We start from the raw sequence: 18,445 nt of genomic DNA, 5'->3' as shown, positions 1-18,445 counted from the left end.
TGAGATGCTTGTGAGGATGGCTAAATGCAATCATTTACTGATTCTCCTGTTCTCCCAAATGGTCATACTTTTCCTGCATAAATTAAGAAACTGCATATTTGACTAAAGGGTGAGGGTGGGAAGAGGGTTAATGACAAAGGTGGGGAATGGAAAGCAGCCCCACTGCTTGGAGTTCCTGCAGGACACCTGTCTCACTAGTGGAACCTGCAGCAGTCAGTCTTGCTTCCTGCTTGTCCTCGTCAGCTCTGCTTCTTGTGGTCATCACTCAAGTTCTGTTCCTCTGAACTTACTCCTTAAAGAGCTGAGTTTTAGACTCTAGTCTGTTGATCTGATTTTCATGCTTAAGTGATCTCTCTAAAATACAGAACAGGACCAAATTTGTTTTGGGAATCCAAGTTGGATGCAAAACAATGTAAAATTTTCTAACCAAACCTCAGAATATACAGTCTGAGACTGTATATTCTGCAGACACGGGCAACCAGACATAAGGAAAATACATTTTGTGAAAGTATCATATGCACAATTCTATTTTTTTTTTTTAATTTTAAAACAAGGGGTGTTGAAGTTTCATGTGCCTAATGATGTGGAGGGTTTGTTACAACAGATTCCTGGACGTCACCACCCAAGAGCGAGTCAGGTCTGAGGTGGTGCCACAGATTTGCATTTCCGACACGCGTCAGTGGTGCCAAGGCAGCTGCTCTGTGCCCCACTCTGGTAGCACTGCTCCAAATACAGTGTGAAGAATGCCATCTCAGTGAAATCTAGCACTCCTCAGTTAGACAGGCCGTTATCGATTGTTAATTCCCTTCCCATCTGTCATTCTCCTGTTACTGTGAGTGGCATCACATTCAAGTACTACTTGTATAATTTAGTGCATCAGTTTGTCTTTATTTGAATATTATAAAATGAAACTTTCTATATTATAAATAGAAAACTCATACCACAAAATACAATTTAAAGAGTGATAAAATTCTTGTTAAGTGTTGTTTCTGAAGTTCTGAGCCTGAAGCCTGCTTTCTGTTAACAAGGGGGATGGAAAGGTGACGGTGCAGTTATGACATTCTCCTTTCCTTCAGGAGGCTAGAGAAAGAACTAAGAAGGACTTCCTTAACACAAGATCCAAATGTCATTTACTGCCGTCTCTGCAGCCCACCTGAGGCGGCCCCTCTGCTCTGCGTTGCACTTGCAGTGTCTTGGGGGAGGCGATGTCAGACACGACTTCCTCGTCCCGTCTTCAGTTCATTCTACTGCACGACCATTAGACAGACATTCGAGTGTCTCCCCTGCGCCAGGCCCTTCTCTCTGGACCAGCAACGCGCAGCACACTACCACACTTCCCTGAACACTGTCATTGATGCAGGTGACAGTGAGCACTGGCTGCTGGGATGGCAGCAGTCCTGCTGGGGTGAGGACTGCATGCAGATGCCCCAACCCTCGACACCTTCTTCTTAGTCACAACACATTATCAGTGGATGACTACCGTGCCCCCTTTGGTTAAATCACGGGGAAGGGGCTGGTGGGCACGCACCACATGCATGCAGACTGGCTGGCTGGAAGGCCAAGTTTTTAGATGTAGGTAGAGTGGGGAACACATGCCAAGTTCCTTTACCAGTCAGATTGTCACAGCATCAAACTCATTAAAGGCCAGTTTGAAACCATCAAAATTTAAAGTAATTAAACTTTTAGAATATGTATAGAGAAAGAGTAAAACCTCCAAAAGAAACTTTTTTTTTTCAACTTATTTCCCAAATATCTATCCTGACAGAAATATTGACCTCTTCCTATATGTGCCCTGACTGGGAGTCGCTCTGCACGCTGGGACGATGCTCTAACCAAAGTAGCTAACCGGCCAGGGCTCTTATTCATTTTTCATTTTTTCCCATACTGTGGGTGTGGTGGTTTTTGAAAGTTTGTACTTTCAAATTTGTACTGTATCACACTTTTTGCTGACATTGTTAATAGACATTTTCAGAAAAGGGCCATTATACCTTGTATGTTTTCACTTACTGACATAACCTATTCAACCAAAAATCACACTGTATTGTAAGTAAAATAAAAAGCCACCCTGATGGTATCACACAGCAGGTAAAAAGAAAGCGCGAGAGGTCCAATGCGCGTGATGTTCCCCAGTGCAGAAAGCAGGCTACGAATGGTGTTGTGTCGGTGACACTACAAGGAAGACCCTTTCCCAAGTGAGCCGGCAGAAGGGACAGAGGGGCACAAGTCACACTGCTCCCCTTGTGGTTGTTGGCTGAGGTCAGAAATGGAAGTAGAAACACATGTCGGAAGATTAATATTTTTCTTTATATACTTTATATTGTTTTATCTGTGAAATAATGTTTAAAAAAAGAATTCAATAAATAACATTTAAAAATGTGATCTGGACAAGAGTTTAATGTACACTCCTGGGAGAGGAGTGACCCTGGATGGCAGGCGGAGGTGTGAGTGCACAGGCACACTGAAAACCAGACTGTGTCTCTGACGAGTCATAAATAATCCAGAAAGTGAACATGAAGACGCAGGTGAGAAATGTAACACCTGCCGACATCACTATGTACAAGAAAAGTGTAATTATTACATTTTAAAAATAGCTTCAATTAACCGGAGACAAAAATCAAACTCTAGCAAAATGCAAACTTTCACTATATTAATTAAAAAAATACTGTAATGTCATGGAAGAGACTAATATTTACCTGAAGAAGAAACTTCATTAAAGCTTCTAATATTCATATGGATTTCATAAAAACAGTATGATCAGAACAACAGAAATATAAAACACCTTTTAATAAACTGACTTTTCTTCTTGAAAAAGAGTTGCCTATAAGCTTTTATTCTGAAATAAATTTAAAGACGGTGCTCGAGCAGTGGGCAGCACTTCAGGGTATGGCTGGAGGCCCATCTGCTTGTTGTCCTTCAGCTTCTGCACTATCACTTTGGCAAACTCCTCTCCTTGGATGTCAGTAGTGTCCAGTAGCTGCCTGACTTTTGCAGTCCTTGTGGGTTTGGTGCTGATGAGTTCATAGTCCTCCTTCATTAGCAGGTCCCTGGACAGAAGGGCATCCAGCGACTGGTTAAGGCAGGCTTCCGTCATCTGGCTCACGATGTCCTCCCTTTTGCTCTGGATCCACTGCTGAGCCACGCCCGGCTGTGAGCGCTCTGCACAGAGCAGGGGTGACAATTAAATGCGAGGACAGATACATAGCAAGGAGTAACGTCAGATGAAAAAAGAGATGATGAGGCATAAACCCTAATTCTACTATGATGGTGCTAATACAGAAAGCCAGTGTTTTGGGTGGTGCTCTTAATTTTTAGGAGACATGCAGATATTCAGGTATTTGAGTTCTCTCTTCCCTTCCCCTCCCAGAAAAAAAACACTGCCTTTTTACATGCTACAAATTGTGGGGCAAAACCATTTATCAGGTTTTTAAAAAATATATAAAAGATACCTGCATATCTGTTAAATAAAAATAACTTTGGCTTTAGTAATGTATTAGGTCACCCCTCCTCGGCATGCCTCCCAAGAGAGGTGTTCCTGGAATCCCCCAGGTCTGTGATTACACAGCAGCCTTCTCGTGTTCTGAGACTGGCAGGGCTTGCTGACTTAGAATGTATAGATTTTCACACTGAGGAAATAAAGAAAAACGGAAAGGACTGAATGCAGATCTGCTGAGCGTATAGTGTGAGGTGACCAGCATCACTAACAAGCGTCTCATGGGTAGATCTTTACCTGAACTTCCCTCGGCTGAGAGTGGATTTATTGCTAAAGAGCATGGGGCGGTCTTGTGGTCACAGAATGTGGCCCTCCGCGCCGCAGACACACTGTTGTCCCAGCTGTGATTTACTGGGCAGTGAAGCAGGGTAGAGAAGTCCTGGGCTTTTCCTGAAAAACAACATCTTCATTGGGGGAGGATATTCCTTCGCTATTCCTGTGAGCTTCAGTATCAACCCTGGGGCCCGTCAGAGAGGAGTACTTGACGTCTGTAACTCTTCATGCTGTAAAGCCGGCTCATAAATCTAATGCTCCAAAAACATATTGTTTTTAGAACAAAAAAGGATTTATACCGAATGTCCTACCATACTTCTATCTGGCTCATCTGTCCTGTGGAGAGTACAACATGGAATGTTACTCTTTACCCAGCCCTCTCTTCCTCCATGTCTTCCTCCTCCTCCTGCAGGTTACATGTGTCCCCTAATTGTGTGTGTGACACATGACTCTACACTCGCCTCTGTAAAACTGTTTAGCCTCAGGGTCTCCGCTGTCACCTCTCTTCCCAAGTCTATGTAATTAAATTTTCTGACTTCACGGAATCCCAGTCTCACATTTTAAGCAGCCCACTGGTCATCACCCTCATGTATGCTGCTAACACCTCAAATTTAAAAAAAATTCAAAACTTAATTATGCATCTTAACTTTAAAAGCTATTTTGGTTAATAGCCCCAGTGTTCTCCCAGTAAGAGCTCCAGTCCACACACTGGGCGCACCTTCCCCCTCCTGTATGTGTACACGGATCAGACCTCCTGGTCTCAACTGTGTGCTACAGCAACAAACCAAGAGTCTCCTAACTGCTCTCCGCACCTCATCCCCTTTTCCTTCCAAAATATCCTATGGAGTCCAGCCAAGATGAGTGAGTCTTCCTGAAGCAAAAGATATCATCATGTCACACCCTTGCTCTCCACCCATGAGAAAGCCCAGACGGTGCAGCCTGGGGCTGGACTCCACCCATGACCTTTCCTCTCCTTCCATTCCCCTCTTCAGCTAATCCCAGCTATTCACTGTTCTGTGTTTTCTGGCGGTTGAGCCTATGTGCCATCCCTTCATAGCTACAGGCCCATTACAGCTACAGGCACAACCTTCAGCCAGCAAGAGTTCTCCAGGATGACCACATGGTACAGTGGAGGGACATGGAGATGTTTATCAAAACACCTGGCTGTAAGTCTGGGATCTTCCAGCTACTAACTATAGGACCCAGAAGTCTTGATCTTAAAAATCTGTAAAATGAGGACTATTTTCCTCAAGGCTGTTATGAAAGCATACAAAAAAAAAATGTTACTCTCCCACTGAGATGCCAAAGCTCTGTGTCCACCCGTCTCGTGTCACCTTCCGTCTCTCACTGTAGCTGCTTAGACACGCTGCTCCTCTTCTTGCGAAAGCTCTCGAATGTTTTTCTGTAGTGTCTAGCAGCACACCTTTACTGTGTAAGTGTATTTGTTGAGCATCCCTAGGTCATCTTTATTCTTTGCCCTTTGTAAAAATGAGCTGTGAGTGCCCCTAGAAGACCTGTGCCATACAAACATGTCATCTTGAAGGAAAACGGAAAACATGCAGATGACATTGATTAAAACCTTTACGTACTGGACAATAAGTCATTGTCTTGAGGAGCTGCCAGGGACCTTAAGGTTCTGGGAGAACCACTACTCTTATGAAGCCGAGAGGATCCACACGATTCCTAAGGTAAACAGGGGATAAACAATTAGGTTAATGAAAAATCATTTTAAAAGTTATACAGCTATATTTTCTAAATAGTTCTTGCTTTTGGCTTATCATAAAGAATCAAAACTGCTACAGATTATACCTTACAAAAGTAAAGAAACATTTATTAAATAAACAAAAAAAATCCCTTTTTAAAAATCAACTCAAATTGGGGGAGTAGGTACAGTAATTAAATATATCAGAAATTATGTTTTCAGTATTTGCTAGGTGATTTCAGAGGTTCTGTACAGTTGATGGGAGATGTGAAATCTGCAACTCCGGCCACTCTGACTTAGAGCCCCTGCGACTCTCCGTGCCCCAGGTCCCTTCCACACGGAGGGGCTGTGGAGAAGTGGTGGGGAGCGTGGCCCACTCCTGGCTCCATCATGGAGTTACACATTCACCCCTGACAAGGCATTTCAGCCCTCTGGCTCTCGGGTTCTTTTTGTGTGATATTTGTAATATCTATCTGAAAATGTGCATGTGTAGGCTCAGAGATACAGTGAGATCATGTATGTAAAAGTGATTCAGAGACCACGTACTGTGTGCTCTAAAGTTCATTTTGAAGGGATTTTCTGAATATACATGTTCTTATGAGAAATGACCAATATGAAATAAGCCTGAATGAATGCTTCTAAGGTCTTTCTTCATGGACACACACAAATGGCATTTCCCTTTTATTAATCAGTGTAAAAGGAAAGGACAGGCAGGTATAACCACCATTTATCACACAGAACAATGACAGGGACAGAAGTCAGTGCCAAACAAGGAAGCCACTAGGCCTGTGCTTTGAGGAGATGAACAATGAACTAAGAATTCGGAAAGCTGTATTTCCAGTTGTGGATTGCCAGAGCCTACCTGACAGATCCTAAACCTCTCCAGGCTAGTTTTCTGCTCATACGGGAAGGAGTCAGACTAAATGACTTTTCCTATTCTCACATTTTGAGTTCGTCAACATAATATTTTTTACCTCTTGTGGACCATGGTCTAGGGATGCGTTCAGAGATGACTCCGTTTTCTTCTTGTCACATAAGTGAATAGTACTCGAAGCACTCTGTAACTGGAATGAAAGCATATATATACTTTAATTCAGTGGTTCTCAAACTTTTTGAAGTCAGGGCGCATTTTAAATCCTACAAATAATAGTAGGTGCACTATATACAAATTTCTGAGAAATATGTTATAATAATTAAGTCAAATATTAAAGAAAAAAAATAAAGTCCAAGCGTGTTTTTATGGTAATTAAATGAAATAAATACAAGATTAAATTTATTGACATTAAAAAACATATTTATGTTACATTTTCTGAGTTATGCTTTTTAGAATTTGTGAAATAGAGGAGTTGAAAAATAAAACGACAAAAAAGTTATCTTTTTATACATATAGATACATTCTTAGTAAAATTTAGTAAATTTGGCAGGTCCCAGCGTGAATGTGTTAAGTTTTTTCATTCTTGTGTTTATGAGAAACATGAGCCTGATATGTCCTAGCGATTTCTTCAATGTTTGAGCATATATTTGAAAGGCAAACTCTCATTTCCTCATCAATACATTGAAGAATTCCTCTCTTTTTGCTCTTGTGTTGAGTGTAGAAAACCCCCACCATACATATCATCTTAACTTTACACCAAACAAAGAATAGAAGAAACTTGCCTCCAGTCTTTCCAGGGAACATGGGGGGTAGTGTAAACAATCTAGCACCACAGCTTAACAGCCTTTTGCAACCTAATCAGGCAACTGAGGTGGGGGGTTAGGCAGGCTGTCAGCTTACAGCCAATTCCCCACACCTCTGTCCCCCCAAAATCTAAACTCCAAAAACCCGGTTGGTTTTTTGGTCCCCAACGGGCACATATTTCTCTGGAATACCATAGGGCGCACCTGGAAATCTTCTAGGGCACACCAGTGTGCCCTGGCGCACTCTTTGAGAATCACTGCTTTAATTGGACGTGGTTAAGAAATTATGTAAGTAAAATACTCAAATATAACAACTTACCCTAAATGGTGATTTTTGTTTTCAGAAATTTCTTTTATGAAATATCTTATTAAATTTGTATCTACTCTTGGCTCTGCCATTAACTAGTTGTTGTGTCACTTACTTCCATGTACCCTCGTGATCTCACCTCTCCAATGGAGAGTGTATTCTTGCCCAACCAGTTTCTCAGAACTGATAAAAGGATTTTTTTTAAAGTAAAAAATAACTACAATAAATTTAAGTGAACACAGTATGTATAGGAAATTAATAATGAGGAAAGTAATACTATTATTAAGTCATATTGAAGTATTTGAAAATGTATACTTTAAATTACTTTATTTAGAAAGCCAAAATTCCTTCTAAAAATTAACAGTTTTAAATATAGATCCTAATGTGAAAGTTCTTTGGGGACAAAAAGGAACTGGGATGGTTCTTTTCTACTTTAAAATCAAGAAAACAGACCCTTCTATCCATCTTTGCTTAAAAGAAGAGAAAGTTAGGAGGAAAGAAAAGGGAACTGAAAAGATAAAGCAAAAAGGAATGTTATCAGGAGTTCATGCCTACTAAGATGTAGGGAAGTCGGAATGTTCCGGAAATGACTACCTACTTAGAAGCGGGGAAGTCAGTGAAAAGTTATGAAAAGAATTAACGCAGTTTCTCTTTAGTTCCTTAAAAGTTTGTGCACTAACTAGTATTGTCACCATCAATCTCTGATTGGTTAAGGGTAGTTGTTTCCTTTATGCATGTCTCTCCTCAACCAATGGCAGGTAGTTGATCCAACAAACCGCAGGAGGCCAGCAGCGATGGCACTTAATGAAAAGTAAACGATCCAAGAGTTCGTCTAATAACTAATGCTTCTTATTATTGTATCTCAAATGCAATATAGTGAAACCCAACCAGTGCTACGCTATGCTTACTCTGTCCCTGAAGCATGAGAATTGCTTTTAAAACAACTCTTGATAATGTGAAGAATGCCCTACAATATCAGGCCCCTTCAGTTTCACGCAAGCCAGCATGAGTAAGACAACGGTTCTAGATAATCTGTATCAGCTGTTGCCTTGGTCTGTGCAATGCCAGGTGAGTAGAACAACCAAAAACAAAAAAGCAATGAAAAAATACACATTTCAGCCTCAATTTTTAATAAAATTCTACAGCTTAACTTAAACCTCAGAAAAGCCTAAGAACAGTGGAGAAAGAGAAGTGCAAAGCCCCGGACATCTATTACTTTGCATATATTAAAACTTCAGGGAAATAAATGTAAATTAAAAAAATAAGCCTCTAGTTCAGTGGTTGGCAAACTCATTAGTCAACAGAACCAAATATCCACAGTACAAAGATTGAAATTTCTTTTGAGAGCCAAATTTTTTAAACTTAAACTATATAGGTAAGTTAACAGGGGTCCCCAAACTTTTTTTTTTTAATAAATTTTTATTAATGTTAATGGAATGACATTAATAAATCAGGGTATATATATTTAAAGAAAACATGTCTAGGTTATCTTGTCATTAAATTATGTTGCATACCCCTCGCCCAGAGTCAGATTGTCCTCCGTCACCCTCTTATCTAGTTTTCTCTGTGCCCCTCCCCCTCCCCCTAACTCTCTCCCTCCCTCCCTCCTGTGTCCTCCCTCCCCCCACCCCTGGTAACCACCACACTCTTGTCCATGTCTCTTAGTCTTGTTTTTATGTTCCACCAATGTATGGAATCATGTAGTTCTTGTTTTTTTCTGATTTACTTATTTCACTCCGTATAATGTTATCAAGATCCCACCATTTTGCTGTAAATGATCCGATGTCATCATTTCTTATGGCTGAGTAGTATTCCATAGTGTATATGTGCCACATCTTTTTTATCCAGTCTTCTATTGAAGGGCTTTTTGGTTGTTTCCATGTCCTGGCCACTGTGAACAATGCTGCAATGAACATGGGGCTGCATGTGTCTTTACGTATCAATGTTTCTGAGGTTTTGGGGTATATACCCAGTAGAGGGATTGCTGGGTCATAAGGTAGTTCTATTTGCAGTTTTTTGAGGAACCACCATACTTTCCTCCATAATGGTTGTACTACTTTACAGTCCCACCAACAGTGAATGAGAGTTCCCTTTTCTTCGCAGCCTCTCCAACATTTGCTATTACCTGTCTTGTTGATAATAGCTAATCTAACAGGGGTGAGGTGGTATCTCATTGTAGTTTTGATTTGCATTTCTCTAATAACTAATGAAGCTGAGCATCTTTTCATGTATCTGTTGGCCATTTGTATTTCTTCCTGGGAGAAGTGTCTGTTCATGTCCTCTTCCCATTTTTTTATTGGATTGTTTGTTTGTTTGTTGTTGAGTTTTATGAGTTCTTTGTAAATTTTGGATATTAGGCCCTTATCTGAGCTGTTGTTTGAAAATAACATTTCCCATTTAGTTGGCTGTCTGTTTATTTTGATATCAGTTTCTCTTGCTGAGCAAAAACTTTTTATTCTGATGTAGTCCCATTCATTTATCTTTGCCTTCACTTCTCTTGCCATTGGAGTCAGGTTCATAAACTGTTCTTTAAAACCCAGGTCCATGAGTTTAGTACCTATGTCTTCTTCTATGTACTTAATTGTTTCAGGTCTTATATTTAGGTCTTTGATCCATTTTGAATTAATTTTAGTACACGGGGTCCCCAAACTTTTTACACAGGGGGCCAGTTCACCATCCCTCAGACCGTTGGAGGGCCGGACTACAAAAAAAACTATGAACAAATCCCTATGCACACTGCACATATCTTATTTTAAAGTAAAAAAACAAAACAGGAAGAAATACAATATTTAAAATAACAAACAAGTAAATTTAAATCAACAAACTGACCAGTATTTCAATGGGAACTATGCTCCTCCACTGACCACCTATGAAAGAGGTGCCCCTTCCAGAAGTGCGGCGGGGCCAGATAAATGGCCTCAGGGGGCCGCATGTGGCCTGCGGGCCGTAGTTTGGGGACCCCTGGGTAAGTACATTCCTTTTTGAGGTAACGCCCGCACGTGGTAATTTTGTGGAAGAGCCACACTCAAGGGGCTAAAGAGCCGCATGTGGTTCACGAGCTGCGGTTTGCCAACTACTGCTCTAGCTGATTTAGGCAATTCATTGTACACACTGGCATTCATTACACATTTACATTTAAATGTAATAATATATGGGAGTTCTGGAAATGTCTTTGAAATCTGAAGGTGGCTATTTGAATGAAATGGAAAATCCCTTTGGTACCAGAAGAATAATAGTATTTATAGTCTTTGTAAACTCTCCTGCCCCAATACTGTAGTCCATACTTGTGAAAATTGTATACAGGGGGACCTTGGGTTACGACAGTCTCGACATACGATGTTTTGAGTTTACAATGCGCACTCCCATAAGATTTCTCAACTGTGTTAGGATAGGTTAAGTGACGTAGGCTAGGGTGTGTTTCAGCTTACACCAAAATTTGGGTTATGTCACTGCTCTAGGAACAGAACTATGTTGTAACCCGAGGACCCCCTGTGGATAAGAACTATAAACTAAACTAAAAAATCTTTGTGACTAATTTATGATTTAGTCTGATTTCTAGCATTTCATTTAGCAATTAATTTACCTTTGTTTTCTTTAGTTGCATAACAGCTTCAAGAAAACTTATTTCTTCAAATGTTCTCACAACTGGTTCAAGTTCTATTAAACATTCTAAATAAGAAAAGAAAACAAGAGTTCATATTGTATCTAATCATTAAATTAAATAATATAAATGCTAATATTTAACTGATAAGGCCTGAAGTAAATTTTTCCCCAAACTGATAACTGTTTTCACAGTCTTTATTACAGGTATAAAGATACCATATATAGACCATATAAAAAATGAACTCAATCTTCCCTGGCTGGTTGGCTCAGTGGTAAAGCATTGGCCCGGCATGTGGAAGTCCCAGGTTCAATTCCCGGTCAGGGCACACAGGAGAAGCGCCCATCTGCTTCTCCCCCCACCCCCTCTCCTTCCTCTCTCTCTCTCTCTCTCTCTTCTCCTCCTGCAGCCAAGGCTCCACTGGAGCAAAGTTGGCCTGGGTGCTGAGGATGGCTCCATCGCCTCCACCTCAGGCGCTAGAATGGCTCTGGCCACAACAGAGCATCACCCCAGAGGGGCCAAGCATCACCCCATGGTGGGCATGACTGGTGGATCCTGGTTGGGCACATGTGAGAATCTGTCTGACTTCACCCTGCTTCTCACTTCAGAAAAATACAAAAAAAAAATTTACTCAAAATGGATTAAAGACTTAAATGTAAGACCTAAAACCATAGACTCCTAGAAGAAAACGTAGGCAGTAAACACTTTGACACCAGTCTTAGCAATATATTCTTAATATGCCTCCTCAGGCAAGGGCAACAAAGCAAAAATAAACAAATGGGACTACATCAAACTGAAAAGTTTTTGCACAGCAAAGGAAATCATCAACAAAATGAAAAGACAATCCACTGAATGGGTGAACACATTTGCTGATACATCTGATAAGGGCTGATATCCAAAAGATAGAAGGAACTCATACAACTTAACACCAATACAAACAAACTAACAAAAAACAAGTAAAAATAGCCAAAAAACAAACAACCCCCACCCCAAACAATCTAATTGAAAACTGGCAGAGGACCTGAATAGACATTTCTCCAGAGAGGACATACAGATGACAAACAGATACATGAAAAGACGTTCAGTATCTCTAATCACCATGGAAATGCAAATTAAAACCACAATGAGATACCACCTCACACCTGTCAGAATGGCTCTCATCAATAAATCAACAAACAACAAGTGCTGGTAAGAATGTGGAGAAAAGGGGACCCTTGTGCACTGTTGGTATAGGAATGCAGATTGGTACAGCCACTGTGGAAAGCAGTATGACACTATTTCAAAAAATTAAAAATGGAACTGCCTCTTGACTCGGAAATTCCACTTTTGGATATTTATCCAAAGAAAACAAAAACACTTTTTTGAAGAGATATCTGCACCCCCATGTTCACTGCAGCATTATTTACTATAGCCAAGAAAAAGAAGCCACTTACGTGTCCATTGATAGATGAATGGATTAAGATGTGGTATAGTTCACACAATGGAATACTACTAGGCCATAAATAAGAATGAAACCTTACCCTTTGGGACAACATGGATGGACCTAGGTCCTAGAAGGGTTTTTTTTTTTTGTTTTTTGTTTTTTTTTTTTTTTTTTGTATCTCTCTGAAGCTGGAAACAGGGAGAGACAGTCAGACAGACTCCCGCATGCACCCGACCGGGATCCACCCGGCACGCCCACCAGGGGGCGATGCTCTGCCCCTCCGGGGTGTCGCTCTGCCGCGACCAGAGCCACTCCAGCGCCTGGGGCAGAGGCCAAGGAGCCATCCCCAGCGCCCGGGCCATCCTTGCTCCAATGGAGCCTCGGCTGCGGGAGGGGAAGAGAGAGACAGAGAGGAAGGAGGGGGGGTGGTGGAGAAGCAAATGGGCACCTCTCCTATGTGCCCCGGCCAGGAAACGAACCCGGGTCCCCCGCACACCAGGCCGACGCTCTACCGCTGAGCCAACCGGCCAGGGCCATAGAAGGTATTATGATAAGTAAAATAAGTCAGAGAAAAACAAATTCCACATGATTACATTTATATGTGGAATAGGAAAACAAAACAGAAAGAGACCTATAGATACAGAACGCAGATTGATGGTTGCAAAAGGGGAGAGGAGGAGGGGATGGAAAAAAATTATAGACATACAGCTCAATGGAACAGAAACAGAATTGAGAGTCTAAAACTAAACCCTTACAATTATGGTCAGTTGCTTTTTGACAAAATCGTAAAGGCAATTCAATAGTGAAAGGAAGGTCATTTCAACAAACGGTGCAGGGACAGGTGGACAGCCATATGGAAACAGATAAATCTGGGCTTTTTTTTTTCCCCTGTATTTTTCTGAAGTTGGAAACGGAGAGGCAGTCAGACAGACTCTCGCATGCGCCCGACCGCGATCCACCCGGCATGCCCACCAGGGGGCGATGCTCTGCCCGTCTGGGGCATTGCTCTGTTGCAACCAGAGCCGTTCTAGCGCCTGAAGCAGAGGCCACAGAGCCATCCTCAGCGCCCGGGGAAACTCTGCTCCAATGGAGCCTTGGCTGCGAGAGGGGAAGAGAGAGACAGAGAGGAAGGAGAGGGGGAGGGGTGGAGAAGCAGATGGGCGCTTTTCCTGTGTGCTCTGGCTGGGAATCGAACCCGGGACTCCTGCACGCTAGGCCAATGCTCTATCACTGAACCAACCAGCCAAGGCCTAAATCTGGGCTCTTAACCTCTCGAATCATAGGCAGAATTAACTTGCGATGGATCATATACCTGAATGTAAATACAGGAGAAAATCTTTGTGACTTTAGGTTAGCCAAAGAATTCTTAGATATGATATAAAAAGCAGGATCCATAAAATATTGGTAATTGAACTTCAAAATACTGAAAACTTTTGTACTTCAAAAGAGACTATTAAGAAAAATGAAAAGACTAGCCACAGAGTGAGAGAACATTTTTGCAAATCATGTATTGCTAAAGGACTGATATCGACAATATATAAAGAACTTTGGACAACTTAATAATAAGACAAATAACCCAATTTAAAAATGGGCAAACCATTAAATTTCACCAAAGGAGATATACAAATATGATATATAAAAAGCACATGAAAATATATTCGTCATTAGGAAATACAAATTAAAACTACAATGAGATATCACTCCTTGTACACTAAAATAGCGCTAACTAAAAAGACAGACCACAGCAGGTATTGACAGTGATGCAGAGAAACAGAAGACCTCATTCACTACTGGTGGAAATGCAACATGATGCAGCCACTTTGGGAAACCGTTTGGCAGTTTTTAAAAATGGAAGCTAAATCTACCCTACAACCAAACAATTCCACTCATAGGTAGTTACCTAAGAGAAATGGAGACATGTTCACACAGAGGCTGACACATGAACACTATTCATAACAGTATTCACGGCAGTACTATTCATAATGGCCAACAAGTAGAAACCATCATCATTACTATACTAAAAATGCACTTGTTGTTAAGGAGAAGCCAGGGCTCCAGACAAAGCTGTGTGTCACTAACATATATGTGGTATATAAAACATGGTCTGGACTGCATCCCCTGGGAAGAGTAGAGACAGCATGGACTCGAGGATGTGTATTAGAGTTTTGAGGCATTCAGGCAGCTAGAAATTGAGCAGAGGAAGAGAGAAGATTGAGGGAGAGATGATAGCAGTCTCTTCTGTCTGGGAGTCACCAGAAGGAAAGTTTCAAGGAGAATTTCACTGTGAGACCTGAAGCTGTCAAAGATGATCATCTAAGGTAGCAGCTCTCAAGCTTTTAGGGCTCAGGACTCTTCAAAATTATTGACTACCCCAAAAAACTTTAGTATATGTGGGCCAATGTACTGATATTTAGTATATTAGAAATTAAAACAAAAATGTAAAACAAGAGTATATGAGAACACATTGCATACATTGCATTATCTATTAGAGCAATGATACCATCATGCCTCATTTAGCCTCTGGAAAAATTAATACATGCTCTTGAGAGGAGGAGAGTAAAAAGAGAATGTAGCATCCTTGATTTATTATTTTGAAAACAGTTTTGGTTTTGTGAACCCCTATGATAGTCTCAGGGAACTCCCCCCTTCCTCAGGAGTTCCTGGGCCACACCTTAAGAAGAGCTGGTATATCAGAATGGAGCAGTAAATATATTTGAGAAGTAGTGTTCAGTGTCCAGTTTGGGCTACTGATTTAAAGAGAAACCAGGGACTCCCACACTGGCCAAGATGGAGTAACAGGGACTGATTTATCCTCCTGCCTGAAACAACCAAAGAAACCAGACAAAATGTACACAACAGTGGTTTTCAAGACAGCAGCTATCAGGCAACAAAGGACAGTGATTTGATAGATGGAAAACAGATGAGGTGAGTTTAGGACTGCCGGGCTTGCTGCCATGACAAAGGGTCATGAGTGAGGAGGAGCCTAGGGTCACTGAGTTGAGACCATGACTAAGGCAGAGGGACCTCACAGGACAGAGCGCCAGAGAGGAGAGGCCACAGACAGAGCTCCAGAGACTTGTGGAGGGTTCCTCAGGTGCTCAGAGTCCTGGTCAGTAAGCCAGGCACCTCAGTTCTCAGAGAACACAGGGAAAACCCAGGAGGTGTGGAGAGAAGTAGGTATTGCCTAATGCATGATCTGCAGAAGAGCTAGAATTTTTTAGGAAACGAAGAGAAATTACTATTTGGGAGTAGCACTGAGGACAAAGGAAGTAGGTATCCTCCCATATGGTTCTCGGAAACAAGACCTAAAATGTGAACCCATTATTTTAGCAACTTTTGATTTTTAAAATAGAATGCTATTGACTGCTGGACATACGTTTTTGTTTTGTTTTGTTTTTTGTATTTTTCCGAAGTTAGAGGCTGGGAGGCAGTTACACAGACTCCCGCATGTGCCCGACTGGGATCCACCCGGCATGCCCACTAGGGGGCGATGCTCTGCCTATCTGGGGCATTGTTCCAGGGCAACTGGAGCCATTCTAGCGCCTAAGGCAGAGGCCATGGAGCCGTCCTCAGCACCCGGGCCAACTTTGCTCCAATGGAGCCTTGGCTGTGGGAGGGGAAGAGAGACAGAGAGAGAATGGAGAGAAGGAAGGGTGGAAAAGCAGATGGGCACTTCTCCTGTGTGCCCTGCCTGGGAATTGAACCCTAGGACTTCCAAACGCTGGGCCAACGCTCTACCGCTGAGCCAATTGGCCAGGGCCTGGACATAAGTTTTGAATGGAAAATATATTTCATTATTTAGTTGGAATGAATAGTCTCAATTTGTGGTTTGTCTTTTTATTTTTAATCTTTGGCATGCAAAAAAAATTCAATTTATGTGAAGTCCAATTATCAATTCTTTTATGGATCTTGTATTGGATGTCATGTCCTAGAACTCAGTCTAACTCAAGGTCATGAAGAATTCCTCCTATGTCTCCATTTAGGTGATGATCCATTTGACCTCTGAAGTAAATATTAATCCTATTTTTCTGTCTCCAGGATCACCATGTTGATCAGAAAAATCTCCTAGTGGTTCTCTGCCTCCATTTCACGCAGCGGCAGGAGTGAGTCAACTCACATTAGACTTGCTTGTTCCTCACCAGACACACTTCAATGGCTTCCTACTGTCATGGGAATGAATATCTAACCTTTTTATGATAACTGGCAGCCTGTCCTGTCCTCTGCACACTCCTCCCACATTGCTCCCTTCCTTGCTCACTGAAATCCAGCCACACAGGACTTCTTTCTGTTCCTCTGGCACACACTCTCCTCTGCCAGCCTGATGGCCCTGCCCTGGCTCTTTGCTCTGCCCAAAGTCCTTGCCTGTACCTTTAGAAGGCTGCCTCCTTTTTTTTTTTTTAAACTTTCATTTTTCTTTTTTTTATATATATATAAGGTCTACCGGAAATTTCTGTCCGTTTCTATCACAACAAGTTTTGACATGTAAGCACATGTTTATTTGGTGCATGTGTGCCTCTCTATTTTTATCACTTAATGTATACATACTGACGTAGCAAATTAACTAAAACAAAGTTGATTCATGTTAGTCTTATGTGTGAAGCCATAGTGTACCCATGGCTACTGATAAAGTTCATTTACACCACTGTAATTTTTACGAATTTCAACAAGGAAGAAATGCTACAGAAGCATGTCTGTTGCATCCACCATATTCCCCGGACTTAGCACCCTCCGACTATCACTTGTTTTTGTCCTTACAAAATTTTTTGAAGGGCAAAAAATTCAAAAATGAAGAAGATATCAAACAAGCACTGGTTCAATTTTTCGCATTAAAAGATAAAACATTTTTCAAAAATGGAATATACAAATTGCCCTCACGCTGGCAAGAAATCACTAATAATAATGGCAATTATATTATTTAATAAAGTTTATTGAAGGTAAGAAAAACTTGTATTTTGTTTTATTCCAAAAACGGACAGAACTTTCCAGTAGACCTTATATATGTATATTGATTGATTTTCAGAGAGAGAGAGAGAGAGAGGGAAGGGGGAGGAGCAGGAAGCATCAACTCCCATTGTTGCCTTGACCAGGCAAGCCCAAGGTTTCGAACCGGCGACCTCAGTGTTCCAGATCGATGCTTTATCCCTCTGCGCCACCACAGGTCAGGCCCTGCCTCCTTTCTAAACTTTGAATTTCACCCTTGTTCCTAAAGGGCTTTCCTTCCCCTCCCTTAAGTACAGTTACCTTGAATATTTCCTTACAGGACTTCCACAATGTAGAACTTGTTTATTTATTTGTTTTTTCTCTGCTTTCTCAACTATGATTTGAGATCCAGGAATTCAGCAACTTAGATCTCTTGGTCACTACTCTGTTCTATGCTCACCTTGGTCCACGGTACAAGGTACGTGTGTAGTAAATATTTATCGTATACAAGAATGGAATTATCACCCCTACTGGATTTCTCTCTTCTATTAAGAATCTCAATTCTAGAAGCAATTGCCCTTTTATACATGCTAAGAATAGTAAAAGTTAAGAGAATAAAAACTTTGAGCTTGTCATTTAACTTGTATATTTCAATATTTTATTCACATTATAGTCACCATTTAGTAATTCAGAAGGTCCAGATTAAAGTAAACTCACTGAGGAAGGACGGCCTCTCATCTGGGTTTTGTGCCCATCCACTTTCTATAAGTGACACCATCAGTGCTCGGTGAGGTATATCAAATGGCAGACTTTCTTCACTAGTGTCAGGTCGATGTCCTTGGGACACACTATACATAATCTGCAAAGGATTGGTGACTTCTGTTGAAACAAACGTATGCCATTCATTAGAAATGTTTTATGATGTCTGCTAAATGCATTCTACCCACCAAATGAAAATGAGGGACTACTGAAATCTAGGACTGATTCCCTGCCCCCTTCCTGTTAAAGGAACGTGTATGTCCTACATTCACAGGCAGTCTGCCTTACGGGAG

The 18,445-nt window shown here is 41.3% G+C and overlaps 1 protein-coding gene across 2 annotated transcripts in view; it reads right to left on the bottom strand.

The window, feature by feature from the left end:
* Positions 1-2,374: 2,374 nt before the first annotated feature.
* RIPK2 (receptor interacting serine/threonine kinase 2) overlaps positions 2,375-18,445 on the bottom strand; it is a 35,511-nt gene continuing 19,440 nt past the window's right edge. For both annotated transcript variants that reach the window (XM_066266484.1, XM_066266485.1), the window contains 6 exons: positions 18,111-18,272; positions 11,033-11,118; positions 6,440-6,529; positions 5,353-5,446; positions 3,728-3,880; positions 2,375-3,156 (listed from right to left, as the gene is read on the bottom strand). In XM_066266484.1, the coding sequence (XP_066122581.1) occupies positions 2,819-3,156; positions 3,728-3,880; positions 5,353-5,446; positions 6,440-6,529; positions 11,033-11,118; positions 18,111-18,272 (923 nt within the window). In that variant the 3' untranslated portion in view covers positions 2,375-2,818. The remainder of the gene's footprint in view (positions 3,157-3,727; positions 3,881-5,352; positions 5,447-6,439; positions 6,530-11,032; positions 11,119-18,110; positions 18,273-18,445) is intronic.

Source organism: Saccopteryx bilineata, chromosome 3, assembly GCF_036850765.1.
Source record: "Saccopteryx bilineata isolate mSacBil1 chromosome 3, mSacBil1_pri_phased_curated, whole genome shotgun sequence".
In the NCBI taxonomy this organism is placed as follows: Eukaryota; Metazoa; Chordata; class Mammalia; order Chiroptera; family Emballonuridae; genus Saccopteryx; species Saccopteryx bilineata.
Note: the sequence above shows the minus strand (reverse complement) of the source record. Positions and strands in the feature narration are given on the sequence as shown.